Source organism: Ranitomeya variabilis, chromosome 1, assembly GCF_051348905.1.
Source record: "Ranitomeya variabilis isolate aRanVar5 chromosome 1, aRanVar5.hap1, whole genome shotgun sequence".
Lineage (NCBI taxonomy): Eukaryota > Metazoa > Chordata > Amphibia > Anura > Dendrobatidae > Ranitomeya > Ranitomeya variabilis.
Window position 1 is genome coordinate 890,667,830 of NC_135232.1, and position 21,974 is coordinate 890,689,803.

A 21,974-nucleotide genomic window follows, 5' to 3' on the forward strand; every position below is an offset into this window, starting at 1 on the left:
ATGGACATATAATCCAGGCATTTTAATAGGGTAAATAACCACCAATTATGTGAATACATGTGTTTTTTTATGCATTATAGAAATGTGAATTTTTGCATAAAGACTATAACATACAGTAATATTCAAAAATTTTATGCAGATGTAAAAAATAATGCTGCAAAGAATGCTTTAAAAAATAAGTGTTAATAGTTTTTTTTAATTATTAACAAAATGCAAAAGTTAGTGTAAGAAAGAGAAATCTAAATCAAATCAATATTTCATTTGACCACCCAATGCTTTGAAAACAACATAAAAGCATATTTTTTTTCTAGATAGAATTGCAGAATTTGGCAGGGGGGTTGTTCCAAACATCTTGAAGAACTCACCACCGATCTTCTGTGGATGTAGGCTTGTAAAAATCCTTCTTTCTCTTCATGTAAACTCAGACAGACTTGATGATTTTGAGATCAAGGCTCTGTGGGGGCCATATGATCACTTCCAGGACTCCTTGTTTATCTTTCCACTGAAGATAGTTCGTACTGGCAGATATTTATGCGTCATGCAATACCATTTACACTGAAGATAGTTCTTAATGACATTGGCTGCATATGTAAAGTCGTTGTACTGCTGCAGTAAAAAAATGTAGCCAATCTGATGTCTCTGTGATGGTATTGCATGTATTTTAAAATACCCTAAACATTGATATAAGCATCCAGATTACCACTTCTAATTTAAGGCTTCCACAGTATGATGGCCCTTCAGTAGTATGATAAACTCTCATTAGTTTCCACATAGTATGATATCCCCCTCAGTAGTTATCACACAGTTTAATGACTCCACAGTAGTTTTGACACAGTATAATGACCCCTCAGTAGTCCCAACACAGTATGGTGGCCCCTAATTGTTCCCACACAGTATGATGGCCTCTCAATTTTTCCTCTCAATATGTTGGCCACATGCATTGTATGATCACCACACAGTATAATGCCTCAACATTCCCCTACAAGAACTAACTATTAAAATTAAAAATGACATCATATTATCACCTAAAACTGGATCCTGGTGAGTCAGAAACAGACAGCATCATGGCATGAGCAGAACAAGGAGATTTTGCCTTTGGAGCAAGAAAATCTGCCTCGCATGGTGTGGAGACACATCGTTGTATCTTAATTAACCAGACAACTATTTTTAGCAAGCCAGCAAGAATAGACTGTTATCTCTATGTTGACTTTTGAATTTAAGTGTTTCTTTCTGATTGGTCAAAAAACAGACTTTTGCTTAGGTAAGCCCGTAATATTGACATATAAGTTGACATTTGATATAACATATTGTGCTCTTATCCTTAATGACTAGTGATGTTTACTGATATGCTAATTATGCATTGTCTAGGTCAGATAGTTTGTTAACTTTGAAAACAGAGGAGGAAAAACTATGCAAATAGATTAAGTAATCAAGTAATGCTACTTGATCTCATCTCAATACTTACCCTTTATGTAAATTCTGAATGAAGGACACTTATTAATTATACAAAGAGGTTACATGCCTCTCTATAGAGCCACAGATTCAGTCAAGACATCCAAACATCCAGGGACTCTACAGGACTGCAGCCTAGGCAACATGGCTCCTTCACGAAGGACGCAGATTTATTATTCTACAGGATACCGCCTTAAAGGACTTCGACCCCTGTTGGACGAATACATATCTGCTCCATTGACCATCATTGAACCGTGGATACATTTGGAGAAAGCAAGGATTGGGAACTGCCGCTCGCCTAGCTCCGTGGAGACGTTCGGAGAATCCATGTTGTGACCCCCCGGTCAACTGCCCTTGTACCTCAATGGACTATCATCTTCCTAAGCTTGTAGTTACCTTCTCTCTGTGCTTGCCAAAGGTGGGGTAATCTATCCTGGAAGATGAAGACAGGTTGTGACCCTCCGATCAACTCACCCTTGTACCTAAATGGGCTGTCATCTTCCTACGCTTGTCACTATTTCCTGTCTGTGTGCATGCCAAAGGTGGGGTAGTCGACCCTGGAACCTCTGAAGTAACAGGTGCCATTATCCGTTGAAGGGTGAGAGAAAGCAAGAAGAATTGGTATGGGTAGCAAGAAGAATTTGCTCAGGTAGCAAGAAGAATTTGCTCTGCGAGCAAGAAAATTTTTCCCTGGTTCAAGAGGAATTTGTCCTGGTAACAAGAAGAATTTGCTCAGGGAGCAAGGAAAATTTGCATGGGGACCAAGAAGAATTTAACCAGTCATCAAAAAGCATTTTCCCAGTGAGTAAAAACAATTTTTGGGGGAATTTGCCTGAGAGGAAGAAAATTTTGTTCTGAGATCAAGAAAAATTTGCACTGAGAGCAAGAAGAATTTTCCTCTGGAGCAAGAAGAACTTTCTTGGGGAGAAAAATGAACTTGCCTGGGGAGCAAGAAGAATATGCCCAGGGAGCGAAGAGGTATTTATCCTGGTAACAAGAATTTGCCCTGAGTGCAGCAAAATTTTCCAAGTGAGCTAGAAGAATTTTTCCAAGGAGCAAGAAGAATTCGTCCAAGGAGCAAGAAGAATTTTTCTGGGGAACAGGAAGAATTTTCCCTGAAAGCAAGAAAACTTTACCCAAATAGAATTTTCCCAGGGATTAAACAGAATTTGCCAGGGGAGCAACACAAACTTGAGCACTGCTGTGAGCAGTGACTGTAATCGCTCCCTGCATGCCTCCATGACTAAAAGCCAGCAGTTCCAGAAAGGAATTTTTTTAATTTTCTTACAGTAGCCACACTTTCATTAAGGAGGCCAGACAGCATTGTAACACTACCTGCAAATTAACCTTATGACTACAGGTAAATATCATTTTCTAAAGTGACATGTTCCCTTCAATTTCATTTTGGTAAGCTTAAGGCCCCGTCACACACAGCAACGCTGCAGCGATACAGACAACGATGCTGATCGCTGCAGCGTCGCTGTTTTGTCGCTGTGTGGTCGCTGGGGAGCTGTCACACAGACAGCTCTCTCCAGCGACCAACGATCAGGGGAACGACTTCGGTATCGTTGAAACTGTCTTCAACGATGCCGAAGTCCCCCTGCAGCACCCGGGTAACCAGGGTAAACATCGGGTTACTAAGCGCAGGGCCGCGCTTAGTAACCCGATGTTTACCCTGGTTACCAAAAAAAACAAACAGTACGTACTCACCATCTGATGTCCGTCAGGTCCCTCGCGTCTGCTTCCTGCTCTGACTGAGTGCCGCCGTACAGTGAGAGCAGAGCGCAGCGGTGACGTCACTGCTGTGCTGTACTTTCACTTTCAATTTGCGGCGCTCAGTCAGTGTGGGAAGCAGACGGCAAGGGACCTGACGGACATCAGATGGTGTGTATGTACTGTTTGTTTTTTTACATTTACGCTGGTAACCAGGGTAAACATCGGGGTACTAAGCGCGGCCCTGCGCTTAGTAACCCGATGTTTACCCTGGTTACCAGTGAAGACATCGCTGGATCGGTGTCACACACACCGATTCAGCGATGTCAGCGGGACCTCAACGATCAAAAAACGGCCCAGGCCGTTCCGACACGACCAGCGATCTCGCAGCAGGGGCCTGATCGCTGGTACGTGTCACACATAGCGAGATCGCTACTGAGGTCGCTGTTGCGTCACAAAACTTGTGACTCAGCAGCGATCTCGCTAGCGATCTCGCTATGTGAGACGGGGCCTTTAGACTCCTTATCCCTTCTGCCTTTAAGCCTTTGTCAGGAGGGTCTGTCACAGATTCCATCGTTAGTACCATATGTAGCACAGCATGCATCGCGTTTATTAGGTGTCAGGCGACGGATGGGTTCCCTGCAAGAAATCACATCCAGGAAGTAGAGAATTATAACCGCTGCAGTAATTTCCAGTATAGAACATTATTTTACTAATTCTGGATTTGAAACGTGTATTTATATTCTGGAACGTTTATTCTTACAGGCCATCACTAGAGGTATAATTTAACAACTTCTATACTTCACTGTACACATACAACTTTTTAAAACAAGGGCTGGAACAAATTATGCAAACAATTTCCCTGGCCACACCCAATCCACACCCATTTACCATTTCTTTCTAGTCTGGCAGCAGGAGATGTCAGAGAGGGTGGTGGCAGTGATGGATATTCAGCAGACACCTGAGACTGCTGGGCATAGACCCAAATCCAGGTCTGTCTGCTCTATGCGGGACAGTTGAGACTAGATATGAGCACAGAGGCAGACACAGACAAATATTTAAAAAAAGTAATAATAAAAAATCAAAAGATAATGTATCTCTAAATAAACATATGAATGAAAAAAGATGTAAACAATAAAAGTGCACATATCTGCTTACGCCGCGTCCACAAGGACCCGATGTCGCAGTGGGTCATGTCACCTCCAAACCATAACAGTAAAATCTGGCGCTCCTTGCATTCTGAGCTTTGCACTGTGCCTGAAAAATATTTCCCGATTACATGTAAGGTATTAGCATACTCAGGAAAAATGGAACACAGTTTGTTTTAAAAAAAATTCCCTCTTAGTCCTTAGAAAAATTAAAAACTTGGGGCTAAAACAACATTTTAGTGGTAAAATGTTAATTTATTTTTTCTTCACTGCTCAGTGGTATAAAATTCTGTGAGCATATGTGGTGTCAATATGATCACTGCACTCCTAAATGAATTCATTGGGGAGTGTAGTTTGTAAAATGAGTTCACATATAGGGGGGTTTCTGTCGTTCTGGCACCTCAGGGTCTCTGCCAATGTGACATGCCACCCTCAAAACCATTCCAGCAAAATCTGAACTCCAATATGGCTGCCTCTTCCCTTCTGAGCTTTGCACTGTGCCTAAAAAATAGTATTCCCCCACAAATGGGGTACCGGCATACTCAGGAGAAATTACACAACAAATTGTATGGTGCAATTTCTCCTGTTACCCTTATGAAAATGTAAAATTTGGGGCTATAATAACATTTTTGTGAGGAAAAGGTGATTTTATTATTTTCACAGCTCAATGTTATAAACTTCTGTGAAGCACCTGGTTGTTTAAGGTGCTCACCATGCATCTAAATACATTATCTGAGGGGTCTAGTTTACAAAATGGGGTCACTTGTGGGGGCTTTCCACTGTTTAGGCACATCAGGGGCCCTCCAAATGGAACGACGTCCACTAATGATTCCAGGAAATTTTACATTCAAAAAGTCAAATGACGCTCCTTCCCTTTCAAGCCATGCCGTGCCCCCATACAATAGTTTTCTCCCTCATATTGGGTAAAGGTGTACTCAGGAGAAATTGCACAACAAATTGTGTGGTGCCATTTCTCCTGTTACCATTCTCAAAATGAAATATTTTGTGCTAAAGACATTTGTGGGGAAAATTTGATTTTTTGTTTATTTTTACTGCTCAACGTTATAAACTTATGTGACGCACCTGAGAGTTCAATGTGCTCACCAGACATCTAGATAAGTTTCCTGAGGGGGTCTAATTACCAATACGGTTTCACTTGTGGGCACATCAGAGGCTCTCCAAATGCGACATGGCGTCCACCAATTGTTCCTAAAACATTTTGCGTTCAAAAAGTCAAATGGCGCTCCTTCCCTTCCGAGCCCTGCCGTGCGCCTAAACATTGGTCTTCTCCCTCATATGGGGTATCAGAATGCTCAGGAGAAATTACACAACAAATTTTGGGGTCTATTGTTTCCTGTTACCCTTGTCAAAATAAAAAAAATTGGATCTGAAGTAAATTTTTTGTGAAAAAAGTTAAATGTTCATTTTTTTCCACATTACAAAATTCCTGTGAAGCACCTGAAGGGTTAATAAACTTCTTGAATGTGGTTTTGAGCACCTTCATTGGTGCAGTTTTTAGAATGGTTTTTTTTGGGGGGGTATCTTCTATCATTTAGGGTATGTGCACACGTTGCGGATTTGGTTGTGGATCCGCAGCGGATTGGTCGTTGCATATTCGCATCAGTTTTCCATGCGGTTTACAGTACCATGTAAAGTTATGGAAAACCAAATCAGCAGTGCCCATGCTGCAGAAAAAAAGCGCGGAAACACCAGCTCCTCAATAAGAATCCGCAGATGTAAAACCGCAGGTGAAATCCACACAAAAAAAGGCAGGAAATCCGCTGTAAATCCGCAGTTAATCCGCAGGTAAAATCCAGTGAGTTTTACCTGTGGATGTTTCAAAAACAGTGCGGAAAAAACCGCACACGAATCCGCAACGTGGGCACATAGCCTTAGACCCCTCAAAGTGATTTCAAATGTGATGTGGTGTTGTAAAAATGAAAAATCGTTAGTCAACTTTTAACCCATATAACGTCCTAACAAAAAAAAAAGGGGTTCCAAAATTGAGCTGATGTAAAGTAGACATGTGGGAAATGTTACTTATTAAGCATTTTGTGTGACATATCTCTGTGATTTAAGGGCATGAAAATTTGAAGTTGGAAAATTCTGAGACTTTTGCCAAATTTCAGTTTTTTTTACAAATAAATGCAAGTCATATCAAAGAAATGGATCCAAACAAACGAAGAAATAGAAGTGGCACTCATCCCAATGTTGCTGTTTAGTGATGTCCTTTATTCAAAATATGAAGGCACAAACATGATATGGAGAGGCGGCTGGTGGAGGAAGGGGTGCAAGAGGAGGCAAAAGGACGACGGCCGTTTCGCGCCGGTGCGCTTCCACGGGTCCAGGCGCACCGGCACCCCTTCCTCCACCAGCCGCCTCTCCATATCATGTTTGTGCCTTCATATTTTGAATAAAGGACATCACTAAACAGCAACATTGGGGTGAGTGCCACTCCTATTTCATATCTTCATTGTTGTTGAGCACCACCCGTACGTCGCTGAGTATTGCGTGCTAAAAAGGTTCCTGATAGAATCCTATGCTTCTACGTTCTATTGTCGGCTTGGAATGCCAGATTTCAACGCTTCAACGTTGTATCAATTGTCTATAGTCACCACCTAGTGCCATTCTAACTCTACATTTTTGCTCATATCAAAGAAATGTTACCACTATCATGAAGTGCAATATGTCACAAGAAAAGAATCACCAGGATCCATTGAAGCGTTCCATAGTTATTACCTCATAAAGGGACAGTGGTCAGAATTGTAAAAATTTGTCCGGTCATTAATGTGCAAACCACACTCAGGGGTCACGGGGTTAAATATCCCCTACATTGTTGAGAACAGAGGGATTTTTCATTGTATTGCTTACTACTGGTTACCAGCCTATCAGTGGTGGCCATACGCAGTGCTTAAAAGCTCTTTCCAACAGAACTTGCACTCACTGTGGTGAAGCTGGCCAGGATTGCTGGGGCACACTGTTTGGGGCATGGTGATAGGTTCCCTGTAACATCCTTATACAATTAATATTACATTTATTTGATTTGATTATTTTTCTCCTTAGGATAATTCCAAATTATCACTGAATATTACAAACTCTTTAATACTTGATCTTAAATAATATTTTTGTCTCTCCTGCAGAGCTATGTTAATGACTGCCTGTGATCTGTCTGCAATAACAAAGCCCTGGCCAGTTCAACAGCGGGTCTGTATCTCTTGCAGTAAAATTCCTGCATGTTAATTTGTGTTAATAATGACTAACATCAGTGAGGTCTCATTCATACATCATTTTTTTATGTACGTTAAAAAAGGGTTAACGTTTCATCTAATTTTCATCAGAATGTCATCAGAGTTTGGTCAGGGTTTCATCAGTTTTTTTTTCACTGATGAGAAGGAGGAAAAAAGTTTTTCTCCACTTTCTCCAATTGATTTGGTCTTATTCACAGGTCAGTGTTTGGTCAATATTTTGTATTCCAAAAAACTATAATTGAAAGATTGACATCTGTTCTGTGTTTTTGTGACACTTCTGGTTTTGGCATATAAATGCTGATTAAATACCAGACTGTGAGAAATAAGATTCTCTGGTCTGATGACATGAAGATAGACCTTTTTGGTGATAATTCTGAGCGATATATGTGGAGAAAACCAGGTACTGCTCATCACCTGCTCAATACAATCCCAACAGTGAAACATGGTGGTGGCAGCATCATGCTATGGGGGTGTCTTTCAGCTGCAGGGACAGGATGACTGGTTGTCATTAAAGGAAACATGAATGAAAACCTCTTACAGGGTCCTCTGGACCTCAGACTTGGCTGAAGGTTCACCTTTTTTAAACAAGACAATGACCCTAAGCACACAGCTAAAATAACAAAGGAGTGGCTTCAGAACAACTCTGTGAACATTCTTGACTGGCCCAGCCAGAGCCCTGATGTAAACCAAATTGAGCATCTCTGAAGAGACCTCAAAATGGCTGTCCCCCAATGTTCACCATCCAACCTGACGGAATTGGAGAGGATCTGCAAGGAAGAATGGCAGAGGATCCCCAAATCCAGGTGTGAAAAACTTGTTGCGTCATTCCCAAGAAGACTCATGGCTGTACCAGCTTAAAAGGGTGCTTCTGCTCAATGCTGAGCAAAGGGTCTGAATACTTATGACCATGTGATATTTCCGTTTTTTTTATTACTAAATTTGCAAAAAATTCTACATATCAGTTGCATAATGTACATTAATGTGAAAAAAATGAACTTTTTTGAATTTACCAAATGGCTGCAATGAAACAAAGAGTGAAAAATTTAAAGTGGTATGAATACATTCCGTACCCACTGTATATATAAATGATAGATAGATAGATAGATAGATAGATAGATAGATAGATAGATAGATAGATAGATAGATAGATAAAATAAAAGCCGGCAATTTATGTGCCGCATAAAGTATAATCAAAGCGTGACAGGTTAGAATAGAATAGCTAGAATACATATACTGTACTGTATACACATAGAATACATAGATATATAGATGTCAGTGACACACACATACACTGCTCAAAAAAATAAAGGGAACACTCAAATAACACATCCTAGATCTGAATGAATTAAATATTCTCATTGAATGCTTTGTTCTGTATAAAGTTGAATGTGCTGACAACAAAATCACACAAAAATCATCAATGGAAATCAAATTTATTAACCAATGGAGGCCTGGATTTGGAGTCACACACAAAATTAAAGTGGAATGTAATGTCCTTAAAACAAGTCAAAATGATGCTCAGTATTGTGTGTGGCCTCCACGTGCCTGTATGACCTCCCTACCGTAAACCGCCTGGGCATGCTCCTGATGAGGCGGCGGATGGTGCCCTGAGGGATCTCCTCCCAGACCTGAACCAAAGCATCCGCCAACTCCTGGACAGTCTCTGGTGCAACATGACATTGGTGGATGGTACGAGACATGAGGTCCCAGATGTGTTCAATCGGATTCAGGTCTGGGGAACGGGTGGGCCACTCCATAGCTTTAATGCCTTCATCTTGCAGGAACTGCTGACACACTCTAGCCACATGAGGTCTGGCATTGTCCTGCATTAGGAGGAACCCAGGGTTAACTGCAACAGCATATGGTCTCACAAGGGGTCTGAGGATCTCATCTCGGTACCTAATGGCAGTCAGGCTACCTCTGGCGAGCACATGGAGGTCTGTGCGGCCCTCCAAAGAAATGCCACCCCACACCATTACTGACCCACTGCCAAACTGGTCATGCTGAAGGATGTTGCAGACAGAACGCTCTCCATGGTGTCTCCAGACTCTGTCACGTCTGTCACATGTGCTCAGTGTGAACCTGCTTTCATTTGTGAAGAGCACAGGGTGCCAGTGGCGAATTTGCCAATCCTGGTATTCTGTGGCAAATGCCCAACCCCCATCTGTGGATGTCGGGCACTCAAGCCATCCTCATGGAGTCAGTTTGTTACCGTTTGTGCAGACACATGCACATTTGTGCCCTGCTGGAGGTCATTTTGCAGGGCTCTGGCAGTGCTACTCCTGTTCCTCCTTGCACAAAGGCTCATGTAGCGGTCCTGCTGCTGGGTTGTTGCCCTCCTACAGCCCCCTCCACTTCTCCTGGTGTACTGGCCTGTCTCCTGGTAGCGCCTCCAGCCTCTGGACACTACGCTGACAGACACAGCCAACCTTCTTGCCACAGCTCGCATTGATGTGCCATCCTGGATGAGCTGCACTAGCTGAGCCACTTGTGTGGGTTGTAGAGTCCCAAAAGTGACCAAAACATCAGCCAGAAAGCATTGGTACTGAGATATGGTCTGTGGTTCCCACCTGCACAACCACTCCTTTATTGAGTGTGTCTTGATAACTGCCAATAATTTCCATCTGTTGTCTAATCCATTTGCACAACAGCATGTGAAATTGATTGTCAAACAGTGTTGCTTCCTAAGTAGACAGTTTAATTTCACAGAAGTTTGATTTACTTGGAGTTATATTCTGTTGTTTAAGTGTTCCCTTTATTTTTTTGAGCAGTGTATATTACATAGATGGATAAAAGAAAAGCCGGCAATTCATCTTCCATGTACTGTAAAATCACAGCAGGAGCCAACAGGATAGAAGAGATGGATTACATACAGTTAATACATATAGAATAGATAGATATATAGCTGATAGTGACAAATACAATTAGTGCGGTGTGTGTGAAAATTACTGTACATGTATTGAATTAATAAAAGATTAATTTTCCAAAAAAAATGGTGTGGGCTCCCGCTTAATTTTTGTAACCAGCAGAGGGAAAGCAGATGGCTGGAGAAAGATGTTTATAGCCTGGGAAAGGGATAATACCCATGGAGCTTCCCATGGTTTTAATATCATCTCACAACTGTATACTTAGCATTAATAACCAGCAAAGGCTATGCAGACAGCTGCAGGCTCATAATAATAGTCTAGGAAGGGGCCATGGATACTGCTCCCCAGGCTAAAAACATCAGTTCTCGGCCATATCAGAAAAAGTGCATCTCTAAGATGTACAAATTCTGGCACTTAGCCTCATTCTTCCCACTTGCTCTGTAGCGGTGGCAAGTGGGGTGATAGTTTGGGTGGTTAATGTCACCCTTGTATTGTCAGATGACATGAAGCCTCGAGGATAGTAATGGAGAGGTATCAATAAGACGCCCCCATTACTAACCCCATAGTCAAATTGTAAGAAAACACAGACACCCAGAAAAAAGTCCTTTAATTCAAAGGATGACACAGACTCCTTTAATAATCTTAATTAAATCATACTTACGACCTCGCCCATTCCCCATCATTTTTTCAGGGTTCCCCATTTTAATAGCCAATAAAGGCCAAGTATAAAGTTGGGAGCTGATATTAATAGACTGGGAAGCTCCATGGATATTACCCCCATTCCAGGCTATAAACCTATGCACCCAGCCATCGGCTTTCCCTCTCCTAGTTACGAAAACAGCGCTGGAGCCCACACGATTTTTTTCCGAAAATTAATCTTTTATTAATTAAATACATGTACAGTAATTTGCAAACACACTGCACTACGTATTTGTCACAGTCATCTATATATCTTTCTATTCTATTTGTGTTTACTGTATATAATCCATCTCCTCTATCCTGTCAGCTCCTGCTGTGATTTTACAGTACACGGCAGAAAAATTGCCGGCATTTCTTCTATCTATCTATGCAAAATACACGTGTGTGTATATATATATATATATATATATATATATATATATATATATATATATATATATATATATATATATATATATATAGTACAGACCAAAAGTTCGGACGCACCTTCTCATTTAAAGATTTTTCTGTATTTTCATGACTATGAAAATTGTAAATTCACACTGAAGGCATCAAAACTATGAATTAACACATGTGGAATTATGTACTTAACAAAAAAGTGTGAAACAACTGAAATTACGTCTTATATTCTAGGTTCTTCAAAGTAGCCACCTTTTTCTTTGATGACTGCTTTGCACACTCTTGGCATTCTCTTGATGAGCTTCAAGAGGTAGTCACCAGAAATGGTCTTCCAACAATCTTGAAGGAGTTCCCAGAGATGCTTAGCACTTGTTGGCCCTTTTGCCTTCACTCTGCGGTCCAGCTCACCCCAAACCATCTCGATTGGGTTCAGGTCTGGTGACTGTGGAGGCCAGGTCATCTGGCGTAGCATCCCATCACTCTCCTTCTTGGTCAAATAGCCCTACACAGCCTGGAGGTGTGTTTGGGGTCATTATCCTGTTGAAAAATAAATGATGGTCCAACTAAACGCAACCGGATGGATTAGCCATGCTGGTTCAGTATGCCTTCAATTTTGAATAAATCCCCAACAGTGTCACCAGCAAAGCACCCCCACATCATCACACCTCCTCATCCATGCTTCATGGTGGAAACCAGGCATGTAGAGTCCATCCGTTCACCTTTTCTGCGTCACACAAAGACATGGTGGTTGGAACCAAAGATCTCAAATTTGGACTCATCAGACCAAAGCACAGATTTCCACTGGTCTAATGTCCATTCCTTGTGTTCTTTAGCCCAAACAAGTCTCTTCTGCTTGTTGCCTGTCCTTAGCAGTGGTTTCCTAGCAGCTATTTTACCATGAAGGCCTGCTGCACAAAGTCTCCTCTTAACAGTTGTTGTAGACATGTGTCTGCTGCTAGAACTCTGTGTGGTATTGACCTGGTCTCTAATCTGAGCTGCTGTTAACCTGCGATTTCTGAGGCTGGTGACTCGGATAAACTTATCTTCAGAAGCAGAGGTGACTCTTGGTCTTCCTTTCCTGGGGCGGTCCTCATGTGAGCCAGTTTCTTTGTAGCGCTTGATGGTTTTTGCCACTGCACTTGGGGACACTTTCAAAGTTTTCCCAATTTTTCGGACTGACTGACCTTCGTTTCTTAAAGTAATGGCCACTCATTTTTCTTTACTTAGCTGCTTTTTTCTTGCCATAATACAAATTCTAACAGTCTATTCAGTAGGACTATCAGCTGTGTACCCACCAAACTTCTGCTCAACACAACTGATGGTCCCAACCCCATTAATAAGGCAAGAACTCCCACTTATTAAGCCTGACAGGGCACACCTGTGAAGTGAAAACCATTCCCGGTGACTACCTCTTGAAGCTCATCAAAAGAATGCCAAGAGTGTGCAAAGCAGTCATCAAAGCAAAAGGTGGCTACTTTGAAGAACCTAGAATATAATACATGTTTTCAGTTGTTTCAGACTTTTTTGTGAAGTATATAATTCCACATGTGTTAATTCATAGTTTTGATGCCTTCAGTGTGAATTTACAATTTTCACAGTCATGAAAATAGAGGTGAAATTTTAACCCCGCGGTTTCATATTCACCAAACAATTTTGCCCCTATCTACATAATGGGGGAAAAAGGGAAAGGAAAAGTGTTGGAGGCAAATTGACAGCTGCCAGATGTGAACAAGGGGGACTTAAAGAATGAGAGCGATGGCGCCAAAGAGTATATACCGTACAGTTGCTAACGTGGGGCCCCGACATGGGATACTCACCACACACGGGGATATGAACACACACACAAAATGCGCCACACACTACCACGTGCTTGAACACATATACCACCCTCAGCACTCATTTCACCACACATACACCAACCTCACCACATAAAAGTCAAAACACAAAAGTCACCGCTCAAAACTCGCCACGCGCAAAATTCGCCACATGCAAAACTAGGCTCACGCAAAACTAGCCACACGTGCAAAACTCACCTCATGGAAAACTCGCCACACGCAAAACTTGCACACGCGGAAAAATTGCCACATGCACAAAAGTTGCAACACATGCAAAAGTTGCCTCACACAAAACTTGCACATACTCAAAACTCACCACGCGCTAAACTCGCGACGCGCAAAACTCGCCATGTGCAAAACTTGCTGCACACAACTAGCTACACTAACCTGTCACATGCAACTTGACACACAAAAAGTTGCTACACGCATGTCGCCACACAAAACTCATCTCACAAAAGTCGCTACATGCATGTCGCCACACGCAACTCAACACACACAACTTGACACTGACACATGAAACTCACCCTAAAACACACAAGTCTGGTATTATCCTTCAAAAATAAAAATCTGATTAATAAGCAGACAAACTACAAGAGCAACAAAATTATGACAGGACTCTGACACTGTCTCCCCTGCTGCCATTTCCCATGGTGGCTTACAATTCTCCCATTCCCCAAGACCCACTAACAGACCTGGTGGTGGAGTCGGCATACTCTTGTCCCCCCAATGCACGTTCCAGGTTATACCCCCAGTTCCATCACTCTCATTCCCTTCTTTTGAGGTCCACACCATCAGGCTCTTCCGTCCCCTCTCCCTCAGAGCAGCGGTCATATACCGGCCCCCAGGCTCACCCACCCACTTCCTGGACCACTTCTCAGCCTGGCTGCCACACTTCATGTCCTCAGAACTACCAACCCTTATACTGGGAGACTTCAACATTCCCATCAACAGCCCCACTTCCACATCTGTATCCCAGCTTCTATCACTAACCACTTCTCTCGGCCTCTCACAGCTCTCAACCTCTGAAACACACAAAGACGGTAACACCCTGGACCTGGTCTTTGTCCGGCTCTGTTCAATCTCCCACCTAGATAACTCACCACTTCCCCTCTCTGACCACAACATTCTCTCTTTCACACTCACAATTCCTCGCCCACCCCAGCACTCTCCTACCTACCACACACTCAGAAATCTACAAGCCATTAACCCTCATACACTTTCAGACTCCTTACACTCATCACTGTCCCCAATCTCCTCTTTTTCCTGTCCTGATCTGGCAGTACATCACTACAATGACACTCTTAGAAGCACCCTAGACCAAGTAGCACCCCTCACCATCAGAAGCTCCAAACACAGAGTGAAACAGCCCTGGCTCACATCGCAAACCCGATTTCTCCAGCGATGCTCTAGGTGTGCTGAACGCTTATGGAGGAAAACTCGCACACCAGGAGACTTCATACACTTCAAATTTATGTTAAGGACCTATAACTCTGCCCTTCACCTTGCCAAACAGTCCTACTACACCACCCTGATCTCCTCACTATCCAACAACCCCAAGAAACTTTTTAACACCTTTCACTCCCTCCTCAGGCCAAAAGCACAAGACCCTATCACAGACATTTGTGCTGATGACCTGGCCTCCCACTTTATAGAGAAAATAGACAATATCCGTCAGGAAATCCGCTCCCAGACACCAAGTGCAATGACTCCCATCCCTCCCAGCATCTCCCCTGGCTCACTCTCCACATTCGATCCCATCACAGAAGAAGAAGTCTCCAAGCTCCTCTCCTCTTCTCATCCGACTACATGCACCACCGACCCCATTCCCTCACACCTCCTCCAGTCTCTCTCTCCAGTCGTCACAACTCACCTAACTACAATTTTTAATCTCTCCCTTACCTCTGGCATTTTTCCCTCCTCCTTCAAACACTCTATCATTACTCCATTACTAAAAAAAACCACCCTTGACCCATCATGCACAAATAACTACAGACCAGTCTCCAATCTCCCCTTCATCTCAAAACTCCTGGAGCGCCTAGTCTACTCCCGCCTTACCCGTTACCTCTCCACCCATTCCCTTCTAGACCCTTCACAGTCTGGTTTCCACGCCCTACATTCGACAGAAACTGCACTCATCAAGGTGACCAATGACCTTCTGACAGCAAAATGTAACGGTGACCACTCTCTGCTCATTCTCCTCGATCTTTCTGCAGCTTTCGACACTGTTGACCACCCTCTCCTACTCTCTAGGCTCCAGTCACTAGGCATTAAGGACACTGCTCTCTCCTGGTTCTCCTCCTATCTTTCTGAACGCTCCTTCAGTGTTCTGTTCTCTGGCTCCACTTCATCTCCTCTTCCTCTCACTGTCGGGGTACCCCAGGGCTCAGTCCTTGGCCCCCTTCTCTTCTCCCTCTACACGGCCCCAATTGGACAGACCATCAGCAGATTTGGTTTTCAGTACCATCTTTATGCTGATGACACACAACTATACATGTCATCCCCTGACCTTACCCCCGCTGTACTACAGAACGCCACCGACTGTCTGTCTGCAGTCTCCAACATCATGTCCGCTCTCTATCTGAAACTCAACCTCTCCAAAACTGAACTTCTTCTGCTCCCGCCTTCTACTAACCTCCCTAAATCTGACATTTCCCTCTCCGTGGGTGGCACCATCATAACACCCCGGCAGCAGGCACGCTGTCTGGGTGTTATGTTTGACTCCGATCTCTCCTTCACCTCCCACATACAATGTCTTGCCCGCTCGTGCCGCTTACACCTAAAGAACATCTCTAGAATCCGCCCTTTTCTCACCATGGAGACAACAAAAACTCTCACTGTCGCCCTAATCCACTCCCGTCTGGACTACTGTAACGCTCTATTAATTGGCCTCCCCCTCACTCGACTTTCCCCTCTCCAGTCTATCCTTAATGCAGCAGCCAGGGTCGTCCATCTGGCTAATCGTTACTCGGACGTGTCCGCTCTTCGCCAGTCGTTACACTGGCTGCCCATTTATTACAGGATACAATTCAAAGTACTTGTTCTCACCCACAAAGCTCTCCATAGTGCGGCACCCCCTTACATCTCCTCCCTCATTTCTGTCTATCGGCCTAACCGACCTCTGCGCTCTGCAAATGACTTTCGACTAACCTCTGCAACCTCTCCCGTGCTGCGCAAATCCTCTGGTATGCTCTACCCCAAGACATTAGGACCATCCACAACTTGCATAGCTTTAGGCGCTCGCTCAAAACACATTTGTTCAGAGCGGCCTATCACGTTCCCTAATCAAACTACATTCGACAGAAACTGCACTCATCAAGGTGACCAATGACCTTCTGACAGCAAAATGTAACGGTGACCACTCTCTGCTCATTCTCCTCGATCTTTCTGCAGCTTTCGACACTGTTGACCACCCTCTCCTACTCTCTAGGCTCCAGTCACTAGGCATTAAGGACACTGCTCTCTCCTGGTTCTCCTCCTATCTTTCTGAACGCTCCTTCAGTGTTCTGTTCTCTGGCTCCACTTCATCTCCTCTTCCTCTCACTGTCGGGGTACCCCAGGGCTCAGTCCTTGGCCCCCTTCTCTTCTCCCTCTACACGGCCCCAATTGGACAGACCATCAGCAGATTTGGTTTTCAGTACCATCTTTATGCTGATGACACACAACTATACATGTCATCCCCTGACCTTACCCCCGCTGTACTACAGAACGCCACCGACTGTCTGTCTGCAGTCTCCAACATCATGTCCGCTCTCTATCTGAAACTCAACCTCTCCAAAACTGAACTTCTTCTGCTCCCGCCTTCTACTAACCTCCCTAAATCTGACATTTCCCTCTCCGTGGGTGGCACCATCATAACACCCCGGCAGCAGGCACGCTGTCTGGGTGTTATGTTTGACTCCGATCTCTCCTTCACCTCCCACATACAATGTCTTGCCCGCTCGTGCCGCTTACACCTAAAGAACATCTCTAGAATCCGCCCTTTTCTCACCATGGAGACAACAAAAACTCTCACTGTCGCCCTAATCCACTCCCGTCTGGACTACTGTAACGCTCTATTAATTGGCCTCCCCCTCACTCGACTTTCCCCTCTCCAGTCTATCCTTAATGCAGCAGCCAGGGTCGTCCATCTGGCTAATCGTTACTCGGACGTGTCCGCTCTTCGCCAGTCGTTACACTGGCTGCCCATTTATTACAGGATACAATTCAAAGTACTTGTTCTCACCCACAAAGCTCTCCATAGTGCGGCACCCCCTTACATCTCCTCCCTCATTTCTGTCTATCGGCCTAACCGACCTCTGCGCTCTGCAAATGACTTTCGACTAACCTCTGCAACCTCTCCCGTGCTGCGCAAATCCTCTGGTATGCTCTACCCCAAGACATTAGGACCATCCACAACTTGCATAGCTTTAGGCGCTCGCTCAAAACACATTTGTTCAGAGCGGCCTATCACGTTCCCTAATCAAACTCATTTTATGTTTTTGTGCGTGTGTAACCCATTCACTACTTCCATCTACCCCCACCCCCGGAAGATGGCTGGACCATCACTGCAAATACACCATTGTAAATACACACCTGTGCTTTGTATCTCCCCACCTCATTGTAGATTGTAAGCTCTCACGAGCAGGGTCGTCTTATTTTGTCTTATTTTTGCTTTATTACTGTATTGTTAACGTTGTTACCTATGATTGTTGTGTTTGAAACTGTTAAACTGTAAAGCGCTGCGGAAAATGTTGGCGCTATATAAATAAAGATTATTATTATTATTATTAAATACGACATCTGTCAGTCACATGACCTGTCTATTATGTGTATGTGTGAGCTAATATATACTGCCAGGGGGAGGGCTTCCTGTTGGCTGGGATTTATCTGGCTGCCAATAGCAACCAATCACAGCTCAGCTTCTATTTTGCTACAGTTAATTAATCTGAGCTCTGATTGGTTAATATAGGCAACAAAGGACATTCTCAGTATAACAAAGCTTTTGTGAGGTAATAGCATGTCAGTGAGGGTGTGTTGGTGGAAAGGCTGATGTCAGCCACATTACCTCTATGTGAGAGGATATAGAAACTTCCAGTTACAGACTATTTGTACCACAGTAATGCCTCATAAGAAAGAGAATTCCATGGCACGCAATGTCAGCTGATGCGAAAATAAAAGCTGCATTACGGGCCAATGAAAAACGCGAAGGTCGAGAAACAAGGCTGACACACATGAGAAAAGCAGCTGCTTCCTCAAGAGCCAATGAACTTTCTGAGCAGAGGGAAGCGAGGCTTGCAGACAAGAGAACAAGAGCTGCTTCCTCAAGGGCTAATGAACTTTCTGAGGAGAGGGAAGCGAGGCTTGCAGACATGAAAACAAGAGCTGCTCCCTCAAGAGCTAATGAACTTTCTGAGGAGAGGGAAGCGAGGCTTGCAGAGATGAAAACAAGAGCTGCTTCCTCAAGGGCCAATAAACTTTCTGAGGAGAGAGAAGTGAGGCTTGCAGACAAGAGAACAAGAGCTGCTTCCTCAAGAGCCAATTAACTTTCTGAGGAGAGGGAAGCGAGGCTGCAGACAAGAAAACAATAACTGCTTCCTCAAGAGCCAATGAACTTTCTGAGTAGCAGGCAGCGAGGTTTGCAGATAAGAGAAGAAGAGCTGCTTCCTCAAGAGCCAATAAACTTTCTGAAGAAAGGGAAGCGAGGCTTGCAGATAAGAGAACAAGAGCTGCTTCCTCAAGAGCCAATGAACTTTCTGAAGAAAGGGAAGCGAGGCTTGCAGATAAGAGAACAAGAGCTGCTTCCTCAAGAGCCAATGAACTTTCTGAAGAAAGGGAAGCGAGGCTTGCAGATAAGAGAAGAAGAGCTGCTTCCTCAAGGGCCAATGAGTCATCTCAGCAGAGAGAAGGCCGACTTGCCATTAAGAGAATTGCTATTTCTTCCACCAGGGCACAGGAAATGGTTGGAGATTTGAAACATGCTGCCTTTTGTTACCAGTCAGACATAAACTATCAGGATAATCCTAAAGTTCAGATAGGAAAAATGGATGTGGTCTGCATGCACCACCTCTCCTGTCACCACCAGATCCCCTAAAGTCTCTGATGACAGGTACCAGTACAATATCAAAGCATTTCTTGGACAACATCAGGAAGTATAGCTCCTGCTTCCAAATGACATCATTTGGTGCAACAAAAGAAATGTTTACAACAGGATTTATGCCAACATTTAAAGTTCAATGACAGGTTTACCACTCAATTGGCTCACTGCTTCCATTACAAGGAGAAGAACCTCAATTTCTTCAACTCTTCTTCATGGGAAATGCAGAAGCAGAGGCTCAGCGGAGATGCTCTTTAATTCCTAACACTCGCCTTGATATTGTCACTATTTTGCAGCAGTTCCTTCACTCCAACAATCCATATGTTCAACTTTTCAAGACTGCACTTGAATGCATGCCAAATGATGATTACAAGGTTGTCATTCGAGCTGACAAAACACCACAAGGAGAACATCAGCGACGTTTCAATGCTCCCACATTTCATGAGGTAGCCATCTTGATTGTAGGTAATGATTTTCAAAGCCGTAACATTGTGCTTCAGAAAAGGAACAATAGTTTGCAACGAGTAGCAGAAACTCACAGGTCCTATTATGCACTGCAATATCCAATCATCTTTTGGCAGGGACAGGATGGCTATCACTTTGGAATACCTCAGACAGATCCTACAACAGGCAACCATTCAGGAATATAAGTGTCTGCCATGGACTTCTATGCATATAGGATCATGACAAGATTTGCAGAGGAAAATCACATCTTGAAATGCAAACACCTCTTCCACCAATTTATTGTTGACATGTATGCAAAGATTGAGAGTGAACGTCTTTTATATATCCGACTAAATCAAAAGAAGCTCAGGGCAGAAGAATATATTCACCTTAGAGATTCTGTTGCAAATGATGCTGATCCAAAAGAGTTGGGGAAAATGGTCATTCTTCCATCAACTGTCACTGGAAGCCCACGACACATGCATGAATACACACAGGATGCAATGACTTATGTGAGAAAGTATGGCCGTCCAGATCTCTTCATCACCTTTACTTGCAATCCTGCCTGGGAGGAAATTGGAGGGCACCTGTTGCCGGCCCAAAAAACAGTGAATCGCCATGACCTTATTGCTCGGGTTTTCAAACAGAAACTTTCAAAAATGACTAATCTCATCACAAAATCACATATTTATGGTGAGACGCAGTGCTGGATGTATTCAGTTGAATGGCAAAAAAGAGGCCTTCCTCACGCCCACATCTTGATCTGGCTGAAGCAAAAAATACAGCCTACCGAAATTGACAATATCATCAGTGCCGAATTGCCAGACCTTCAGATTGACCCATTGCTGTTTGACACCATCACAAAAAATATGATCCATGGCCGTGTGGGAGTCTCAACAAAAATTCTCCCTGTATGATTGATGGCAGGTGTTCAAAGCATTACCCACAATCCCTGGTCCAAGAAACCCAAACAGGACAAGATGGATATCTAGTCTACCGAAGACGAAAGCCAGGGGATGCTGGTTTCACAGCAAAGCTCAAAATGCGTGTTGGATCATCACTCCAAGAGATAGAAATTGACAACAGGTGGGTAGTGCCTTACAACCCTTTGCTCTCAAAAATCTTCCAGGCCCACATAAATGTCGAATCTTGACACTCTGTGAAATCAATCAAGTATATCTGCTAATATGTCCACAAAGGAAGTGATCAAGCAGTTTTTGAACTCCAGAAAAATGGACCTATTATTGATGAAGAAGTGGAGGCATTCCAGATGGGCAGGTACATAAGCAGCAATGAAGCTGTTTGGAGAATAGGATTCTCCATTCATGAGCGCTACCCACCAGTTGTGCATCTGAGTGTGCACTTGGACAATGGACAGAGAATTTATTTTAACCCAGCAAACTTGCAGTAGCAGCTCCTAACACCACCTAAGACCACCCTCTTGGCATTTTTTGAGCTGTGTCAACAAGACCCTTTTGCAAAAACAATTCTCTACTGTGATATACCAAAGTACTACACTTTGGAATGCCTCCAGAAAAACACTGGAACAGAGGAAACGGGGGCTTGATATTGAAGGCTATCCAGGGGTGAAAGCACCTGATACTCTTGGTCGCGTCTACACTGTTCATCCGTCAAATGCAGAGTGCTTCTACCTGCGCATGTTACTTCATGTTGTCAAAGGCCCTACATCATTTTCTGACCTGAAGACCGTCGGAGGCCATGCGTGTGAAACAATCAGGGAAGCTTGCCAAAGAAAAGGACTTCTGGAAAATGATGGACACTGGAACGTGACCCTCAGTGAAGCAGCAGCCACACAAACCCCAAAGCGACTAAGACACCTCTTTGCTATTATTCTAACAACCTGTAGCATTTCAAATCCTCATGAGATTTGGACAAAGTACAAAACTTATCTCAGTGAGGACATCCTCATGCAGATTAGAAGGGAAAATCCTCAGCAACTCATCAACTTCACTGAGGAAATGTTCAATGAAACTTTAATGCTCCTTGAAGATCAGTGCATAGCAATGTCAGGAAAAGCCTTACAGTTGCTTGGTTTGCCTGCTCCAATAAGATAATCCTGAAGGCATCCAAATGTG

At 43.5% G+C, this 21,974-nt stretch overlaps 1 protein-coding gene across 2 annotated transcripts in view; it reads left to right on the forward strand.

The window, feature by feature from the left end:
* The window catches only part of PDE5A (phosphodiesterase 5A), a 498,536-nt gene that overhangs the window by 424,831 nt on the left and 51,731 nt on the right, over window positions 1-21,974 (forward strand). For both annotated transcript variants that reach the window (XM_077278445.1, XM_077278452.1), the window contains exon 18: window positions 7,454-7,517. In XM_077278445.1, coding sequence (XP_077134560.1) covers window positions 7,454-7,517 — 64 coding nt within the window. The remainder of the gene's footprint in view (window positions 1-7,453; window positions 7,518-21,974) is intronic.